A 9,610-nucleotide genomic window follows, 5' to 3' on the forward strand; every position below is an offset into this window, starting at 1 on the left:
TAGATCAAAATTTTCGAAATATTTATAGCAATCTAAAAAGATTGCCATCTTTTTGCCATCAAGAATTTGCTCTGAGCCTACTGATGACATTTTCCCAACCCTTCTGTGACAAACCTCAGTCTTTCCATTAGAATGCACTGCAGGAAGGGTGAAGCATCTCTAACTATATTTTGATGTCCATGCAGACCATGATACTTTCATGAAACTCTATGGCTTAACCCAGTGCCTCTGGAATTGTGAATAATAATATAAAGTAAAAAATGCTTGTGTGGTTAGTGGGCTCCAGGAACATTTTCAGTATTTAAATATATTTTGCTAAAGAAATAACAATAAGCTATGTTCTGTACCTGTCATCATAGCAGTAAACCAAATTTCAATGCTTGCATTTTCTTTTTATTTTTAATAGCCATTAAATTTAACTTTAGTGACACAAGTTATGCTTTTATCAAGAGGTTTTTTTTTTTTGGTTGACATACCCGATGGAAGAATTAAAGGATCCTTTGTAGATTTTTCCTTTTTACAGATATAGCCAAGTTTCAGCTCACATGGCTGGTTTTCCCATTTAGCATCTCTTCTGGGGTTTAGTACTGCACAGAGCTTTTCAGACTCAGGCTCAGGGCTTCCTTCATGGGATAAAAACCAATTATTTTTATGTAGCACAGGGTTTATATCAGCAGCTAAAAGAGCAATTTACTGATCACCTTTTCATGTGTCAATTACGGGCTCATTATTTCACTCCTACAATTGTTTTTCTACCAGAGATAACGAAATGTAATTTAGAAGTACCCATCAAAATATTTCTTTTGATGGTTATTGCATAATTCACGCATTTAATTACAGAACAGTGGTCCTTTCTGCATGTCCTGTTGCAATTTGAATGCAGATTTGCTCCTTGCTGCAAGCAGAACCTCCTGACATTCCCTCACAATTGCTGTCTCTCCTGTGCCTGCCTCTTCCACCTCAGAGTTTTTCCAGAGGACCACTATCCCTGGGGAATGGTCAGTGTTTTCTTCTCAGAGAGGCCCACAGTGTAAAGAATTAATTTTTTCCCCTCTCTCCACAAAAATTACCACTTAATTCTGCAATGAACTGGAAGTGTGTAGACCAGCTCATGACCACAGCCACTGCGTGGGGAGCCCTGGGGCTGTGGGCTGAGTGCCCCGAGAGCTGACCTCTCAGCCCTGCAAAGCTTGAGGAATTTGATCAGCTCAACAGAAGGTAGAAAATCTTCCTCCAGACTCAGCAACTCTGGGCTTTCCCTTCATCTTCTGTGCCAGGTAATAGCGGGTGGCACCTGAGTCTTGGGAAGGCAGAAAGTTGGACTATGCCTGCATTTATTCAGAATTTGCTGCAACCAGCTGTTGCCATGGCAATAATTGACTTTCAAAGAGAAGCTGTCAATGCCATGAACTCTTGAATGAGAAAAAAGCATAAGAAGTGAAGAGGAAGGCTTTGCAAGGGCAATGCTGGCTGACAGCTGAGTCCTTGCAGGATGCAGGGTCTGATAACCCTGTGACAGTTGTAGAGACAGAGAGGATTTCACTGCCTTGAAGACATCCCAGTATGATACAACTCAACTAGGGTGTTTTACTTTATCTGCTTCTGATAGGAGATGAGGTTAGTTAGGTCTTCTGCTTGAAATTCCATGAGTTGTATCTAGTTAAGAACAGCATAATTCTCAAATTAGAATTCCAAAAATTGTTTAAAAAGATTACTACCTGGTGCCCAGGTAAAGTATCTGAAGGGAAAGCCACCACTCCACTGCCAGCCACTGTTGAGATTCAGACTGTTAAGCCCAATCCAGAGAGAGGATCTCTTGCTGTCAATCAAATCTAGATAACCAAAAGAATTGAATTCTAATGAGATTTGCTAGGAAAACTTAGCATTTCTAAAGTTTAGAAGAAGATAGTAAAAGTCTTAGTGATTTGTAAGTTCAGTACAGAATTCATGTTTACTGGTAATAAACTCAGAGGTTTTTTTCTGTAGATAAAGGGTAGAGAATTGAAAAAGGTTATTTTACATATTAGTTTACCTGAACTTAATGCTATTCTACAGTTTTATATAAACAATAAGCTTTGAAAATTGAAAGATTGAATTTCTATTATTAATATTGTTATAAGTTTTCTTGCTTGTGGTGCAACCTTGCTTCTACAGTGTGCATAAATCTATAAAGTCTGTATAAAATTTGTATCATATTTTAAAACAACTATTTCATTAGCTATACATGAAGAATACTGATTTATTAACGCAAAATATAATCTTAGAATGTGTCATATAATGTAATTGCCATGTAATTGCCATGTGACTCTTTCCAGAATCTTTCTGGTGTTTTCTGAGCTTGAGCTAACTTTTGCTTAATTAGCTGAAAATCCTTAAATTTTTAAAATAAAATAAAATAAAAAACAACAACAACAACAACAGCAACAACAACAATAATAATTTCAAATAGTAATTTCACAATTTACTAAAGTTCCACGGATCAAAATCCTAATGTACTGTAATTGTGTTATTTCTGATTAGTATAGATACCATTTTCTTACATCAGCTATTCACTGTAATGTGATTAAAGCATTGAAACATTTCTAATCAGTCAAAAAATACTTTTCAAAAGAGCTTTTACTGAATCTTGCTTATTAGTTCACCTCTTAGAAATATTTGTTCATGTATCTCTGTGACACTTAATAATTCTGCATTCTGCTGCTGACAGCTCTTCCTTGCTTGGTGCCATGTGAGAGCTGACTGGTGGTTTATCTGGTAGTAGGTTCCTGTCAAAGGATCTGTACTCCAAAATCTGCCCATGTCTGTGGGAGAGAAAGGAGATTTAGTACCTGAGGTTGTAATAAACATGTTACACAAAGTGTTATGGCAAAATTTAACTGCAAGCTTATTTGTGAAATAACATTTTGGAGCAATTAAGGCTCAGACCCACAAGTTATCTTGATCTTTGTTAAGAAAAGAGGGTGTGACATTGACATTATCAATGATAAGCCTTTCATCCTTTATTTGCGCTTTCCCCTTCAAATTTTATAATCTCCAGGAGAAAAAGAATATTGTAAAGAGGCCAATAAGTCAAAACTGTATCTTGATCATTGTCTACCCTGAGAACCTGTTCAGAAGCTCATAGGCTATGCCCAAGTTTATTCTTGGCTGGAACACAACTGAAATACAAACATTTGCAGTAATGAAACCTTTCTTGCGAAAGTGCCATGACTGATCACATTTACAATGCTATAGGCTTGGGGAAGAGCAGCTGGAAAGCTGTCCAGTGGAAATGGACTTGGGGGTGCTGGTTGATAACCAGCCAAACGTGAGCCAGAGAGTGCCCAGGTGGCCAAGAAGGCCAACAGCATCTTAGCCTGTATCAGCAAGAGTGTGGCCAGCAGGAGCAGGGCAGTGATTGCCCCTCTGGCTCTGCACTGGTGGGGCCACACCTCAAATACTCAGCTCAGTCTTGAGCCTGACTGTGATAAAGAGCTTGAGGTGCTGGAGCACCTCCAGAGGAGGGCAAGAGAGGTGGTGAAGGGCCCTGTCAGGAGCAGATGAGGGAATTGAGGTTATAGACCACCGCATGTGTTTTAGATAACCAAATGTTGAAATTGTCTTCTGGGAGCTCACTGTTAGCAAAACTCTTCACTGGGCAAGTACTAAAATGAGCTGTGATTACAACTTGTCCTAAATTTCTCTTTTGTTGAGAAAAAAACATTAAATTTCTTAAATGGTTTGTTAGAGGAAATGTTTTCTATTTCTTATTGTGTTTCTTTATTGCTGATTCAGACATTTTTAACATTCTTTTTTAACTGTAGACTCAAGTATTAGTGATAATGTCCCAACAATTTTATAATGGCAAATACTTCATATTTTCTAGTTTATATAAGGAGGATGTAATGGGATTTTTGAAGCTACTGCTTACAATATTGCACCAGAGAATAATTTTCACCAAATCAGTCAGAATGATGGTGGTTGGTGGTTGGTAGTGGTTAAGAGCGAGCTGAACTTGGTTTACCAGTGCAATGCTCCCATCAAACTGACAAATTGTGATTCTGGTTCTGTGGTATTGAACTGAAACTTTAGGTCAGAGGCAGCATTTTTAATATCTTCATGAACATGTATTTTGGGGTTCTTTATCCTGCACTCCCATGACATTACTTTTATCTGTTTAAGATAGCATTATTTTGTAATATAGTCTGAAACACTAAAAGGGAAATGCTGATGGTGCTAACATTTCAGTAAAACCTTTGAGCCAATCTTTTAATTTTATATCTTTCAAAAACAACATCCTCCCATGAACTGTAGACCAATCTTGTTATACAGAACAGGGCTTTGCTTGGGTAGAAAAGGTTAGACTACTGCTATCACAAACATCAGTGAGTATTAGACTGTGAATGGCATCTCAATTTTCAGGTGATTCTATGCTGAAGAGAGTGATATTTAAAGCACACTGTTTTTTCTACAGTCTTAACTACTGATGGACACACCTGGACAACTTCCAAACTTACTGTAGGCTATTAGCAAGTAGATTTGTTACTTCTGTCAGGAAGTTATTGCATGAAAGAGACATTTCTGAGTAAAATTTAGGCCACTACAAGGTTTTTCCCTTGTGCATTAACAGCATCTCAATATTGATATATTTATGTAGGCAGGGTTGTGTTACAGGGTCTATGTCAGCATGTGGGACTTACTGGCAGCTGGGCAGAACCCAAACAAATGGTCCTCATCGAAGCTGGACGTTGTTGCACACCACAACAAACCATCTGACCTGCCTGCAGCTGTGCACTCAGCGTACCATCTTCCACTCAGCAGGAAGGGGAAGGCACATGGGGCTCCATTGGAATTTCCTAACAGTGTAAACATGTCTGAGGGAGCAAAAGAGAAGTATTAATATAGCTTTGTGAATATGTGTGTCTGTACTCTCCATGAGACTATGTGGAGAAAGCATGACAAGTGTTTCACCAGTGTAATTGGGGAAATGCTGTCACCAGCAATGTCTTCCATGGAAGTTCTTGGTAGGTCTTGCAATTTACCCTTTTCTTCTGGGATATGACATCAGCTGTACCAGCTAAAGATTGAGCAGTTTCATGCTGTAGTCAACTATAAAAGAGTTGCAGTGATTTTTATTTCATATATAATATAATATATATAATAATATAATATATATTATATATTATATATATTATATATATATTACAGATATATGATATATTTTTATCTCATCTATAATTTTCTAAAAATAATGCTATCTTTTTATCATGTGCCTTAAGTTCCACTTCATGTGGTTCAATATTGTGGGATTTTTTGGCACCTGAAATCTCCTAGAGCAACTGAAGGTATTATGCATGGAATTATTTCCTTACATTAAATATTGATGTATTAAACTAAGAGATTTTTTTCCCTTTCATGCAATAATACTAATACAATCTCGGTAGTAATAGTATGCAGTTAAATAAAGTGCTTTGATTACAAAGTCCCAGAATCACAGAATGGTTCAGGTTGGAAGGGATCACAGAGGGTTATCTGCTCCAAGCTCCCGGCTCAAGCAGGACCATCCCAGAGCACATGGCCCAGGATGGTGTGCAGATGGCTGTTGAATATCTCCAGTGAGGGAAACTCCACAACATCTCTGGACAATCTGTTCCGGTGCTTGGTAAAAGAACTTCTTCCTCTTGTTCAAGCAGAACTTTGTGTGCTTTGGTTTCTGCCAATTGTATTATTGCTAGGCACCACTGGGAAGAGTGATTAACACTAACAGTTAAAAAAAAACCTACATCCACATTTGCTTTAAAAGTAAAGAACAAAAGATATGCACATTTTTCTCACATACTGCACTGTGTCTGATTCTAAGCAGCTGTTTTTCTCTAGGATGGAGTGACACAGGCCTGAATATGGGAGCTAATCATTCTCTAGTCCACAATGGCCTCAGGGGGAAAAGCTGGTATTAGGCTAAGGAGGGCAGAAATCAAAAGACCCTATCTCTGATGGCAAACAAGACAATTCAATAGACCACAAAAATAACCTTAAACCTTACCTTCGTAGCTTTGAGAGCACAAATTATCCACGGTTCCATAGATCTTCCATTTATCCATTGCATCCGATCCTGTTTTCAGCACAATATTTTCTCTTTTTTTGCCGGCACTAAGAAATAAATCTTCCCCTTGGATTGCCAAGGCTGCATTTCTGCATTCCCATTTCTGGAATTCACTTTTCTTGTTGCATGGGTACAGAGAAATTTTAGCCTGGTTTCTCTTGTTGGGCACTCCCAAGCATTGTGCAAACGCCACGCTCATTAACTGATGATCAGAGACCCACCTGAATTTTTGTAAATCATTGTTTTTCTTGCAAGCAGCTGTTGTGACTGCCTCAGAACTCTGAGCAATTAAACAGAACTTAGTATCCTCATTGAATATTAAGAATATTTCCTTGTCTGTAAAACAAAACATTCAGAATAACTGGTTAGGGTGAGCACAGGTAAGAGGAGCTTGTGAGGAGAAATATGTGCTGTTTATTCTATGCTGATCTATGCTATGATTCTATTCTGACTCATGTCAGGAGGCTGCAAATTTTTACAAGGATCAAATGGCATTTTCAAGACACATTTCATTCTGGGAAGGAAAAGTAAGTACAGCTCATGAAATACATGGGAACACAATACAGGGGAATAAGAACACATAAACTACATTAAGACAGCTTCAAATATGTGATCATAATAATGGAATTTTATCTTCTTCTGAAATGCACATTTCATTCAAGAATTCCAAAAGAGACCTTTACTGAAAATTTGGAAGTTGGCCATCACTTTCATGCATTACAGATTTAGATTTAGCTCCTGTGACATACATCTCCATGGGATCCCATTTGTTCTTAATAGAGTTAGTGAGTGCTCCTTCTGGAATTTACGTGTTCTGTTATGGTTTGGAGTATTTTTTGGAATTAAAAACCATGTAATGGTGACTTGTTACCTTGCCTTGATCCAGTATAATTTCCATAGCACATTTGTCATAAGAAGTCAACATAATTTGCGCAATAAATCGCAAACATTGTCACAAGAACAAACACTGATATAAATGTTGATACTATATAGGTACTATCTATATAGGTACTATAGGGGTGGGCCTGCATGCCTGTGCATTGTGAGTGCCACACAAGATAATGAACACTCCCAAAGGGTTACAGGCAGCCTGCTCTTGTAATCCATTGAGATTAGTAAACCCTGCTGGGAAGGGCTGTCCAGAACTGCAGCTCTGCTGTGACACACAAAACAAGTCCTCCTGGGCAAACAGCTGCATGCTCTTAAAAATGTCAGGTAGCATGCAGCTCTCACTGGCTTTGGGTCATGAGGGGTTGGAATTTGGACTACAAAGAATATTCTAGCACCTATAGAACAGGAGGGCAAAATTTTGCCCTTCAGCCCTCTGTGCCTCAAATTCACACCTGGAAACTGAGATGCAGCTTCACTGCCATGTCCCTCCGAGAGAATAGCTCAGAAGAGGCAGTGAGATTCCCCTCCACATCCTAAAGTAAATTTTTAGGACAAGTGTACGATGTTAGGGCGAGCCAGTGTTGGGTAGTGAACAGAGGAGAAAGTCTCTGGGAAATTCTGGGAGGGTATGACAGAAAGAAGAGTTCTTGAGCTCTTTCAGAAGGTCCCTGTATTACTTTGACCAGCTCAGTAATATATAGGAGTTTCACTTCTGTAAATCTAAATTTGAAGCTGAGACTTAGTTTCTTCTTTTGTTGTCCATTTAGGCAAAAAGTTTTAAATATTACAAAGTCTTTAATTTCTTACTGCTGAGTAAATAAGTGCTTAGTGTAGTCCCCTAAGTACCAGTTGTTGTCCCTCATAAAATTTTTGGATCTAATAATAGGAGTTCTTGCTGGAAACTGTGAGGTTTCTGCTTTTGGGTCAGGTTCCCAGCTCACAGAGCAGGTGAGAAACCCCATTTTTTGCACAGGGTAGTGCTGTCACAGCTCACATGGAACAGGGTCTGCTTTTGGAAGCTGTGATATGTACCTCACTCCACAAGTCTAATGAACTGAAGGCTAAAGTAAACACATCTTTGAAAATTATCATCATACTTACTTAAAAAGGAGCTGTGATCTGTCTTTGGCCAGCTTCAAAGCCTTAAGTATCCCTCTCGTCTTTACTCTTACTGCTGTAGTGGTTATTCCACAGCTGTTATTGACTTTCAGATATTTCTAATTTTTTTTTTTTTCACTGGCGTGTTCTCAGCCACATTGCTACACCTTACATCAATCCACAAGTTCCACCTCATCCCACACAATCTCATGCTAAGGTTAGGAGATACACATGCAACACCCTATTTAATTCCTTTATCCTTTTCATTTTTTTGTGAGTCAGTCACACATACAGACAAAGACTATGGAGCACACTGTGAAGTCCATCTACTTTACAGTAGCAAACATAACCAATAAATAAGTTGTACCTAAAAGGCAATCTTTATTCATATATGTGACTCAGTCCTGACTTTTGATTCCCAGCTTTACCCCATTTTGGATATTCGCCTCTCTTTAAAAGTAAACCAACATCTCTGTATCTGTTTTGTGGAAACTTCTGTGGACCACTCCCATTAGCAGAAATATGAAATGTAGAGTAGTAAATCTATGTGAAAATCTTAGATTGAGAGAAGACAGCAAGACAACAAAGATGACCACTTTCACATCCACTTTTGCAGGGGATAATAAAAAATAGACTCACCGAGTGTCTGAAAAGCAGTATGAACAAATGACAGGAAAACTAAAACTGTAGAAAAGGTCAAGTTTTTCATTCTGTCTTCTTATTCACAAGGAGATGAGATGACATGAAATTAATTGCTGCAGTAGAGGTCTTAAAGAATCAGTTGGTGCTGGCTCCTTCTCGGTTTTGAAGATTTTTAGTTGAAAGAGAAAACTCTGGGCTCTAAATAAGGAAATATCCTGTCACATGTGGTATTTTGAAATCTATAAATAATTACAAAATTTAAACTTTGCATCTGAAAGTGAAGTTTCCATCCATTCAAATGCAAGTGGCAAAGTCTGAACAGTTCAAGATCATTCCACTGAATTGTTTTTAACTTTCTTGGTTCTGTGCTGGAATTGTAACATTCTGATCCTCAAAGACAAAGAAGTAGGGAGTGCTCTTTAAATGAATCTTAAATGTCAGACATATGTACCTGAGGAACTCAGAGAAAAATACATGCAAATTTCTTAGCCAGAAAGGTCTTCACTGCTGCAAAAGATATGTTGATGTAATTTACTGCAGTGAGCAATATTGACCATTTCAGTATAAAAAAATTAACCTGCACAGGACAATTTAATTTTGCACGGTGACTTGACAAAATGCATGCACCTGCCTTTATCTATCTGGTGTATCAGCTAGTAGAACTAGTGAGTTGTTATTTCATGTGAATTTATCTTAGAAGAACCAACACAAATTAGCCAAATCTTTACAGATCATTCTGTGATTTTGAAAAACAAACTCCTGCCTTTCAAAATTATTTCATTCATAAAATACAAATGAACTTAAGTACTTTACTCTTTCTTTATACCAAGCATAAGTGAGACAATAATACAGGAATAGTTTCAAATTTTACAAGTGAACTTCAGTCATTTAAGTGGA

General features: G+C 37.9%; 1 protein-coding gene across 3 annotated transcripts in view; it reads right to left on the bottom strand.

Annotated features, from left to right (window-relative positions):
- Positions 1-8,849, bottom strand: part of LOC121364006 (macrophage mannose receptor 1-like) — a 33,518-nt gene extending 24,669 nt beyond the window's left edge. For all 3 annotated transcript variants that reach the window (XM_041486880.1, XM_041486888.1, XM_041486870.1), the window contains exons 1-6: positions 8,711-8,849; positions 6,023-6,418; positions 4,680-4,853; positions 2,643-2,801; positions 1,719-1,832; positions 477-623 (exon numbers count right to left, since the gene is read on the bottom strand). In XM_041486880.1, coding sequence (XP_041342814.1) covers positions 477-623; positions 1,719-1,832; positions 2,643-2,801; positions 4,680-4,853; positions 6,023-6,418; positions 8,711-8,780 — 1,060 coding nt within the window. In that variant the 5' untranslated portion in view covers positions 8,781-8,849. The remainder of the gene's footprint in view (positions 1-476; positions 624-1,718; positions 1,833-2,642; positions 2,802-4,679; positions 4,854-6,022; positions 6,419-8,710) is intronic.
- Between the last annotated feature and the right edge of the window lie 761 nt (positions 8,850-9,610).

This window comes from Pyrgilauda ruficollis, unplaced genomic scaffold (assembly GCF_017590135.1).
Source record: "Pyrgilauda ruficollis isolate IOZ18807 unplaced genomic scaffold, ASM1759013v1 scaffold12, whole genome shotgun sequence".
In the NCBI taxonomy this organism is placed as follows: domain Eukaryota; kingdom Metazoa; phylum Chordata; class Aves; order Passeriformes; family Passeridae; genus Pyrgilauda; species Pyrgilauda ruficollis.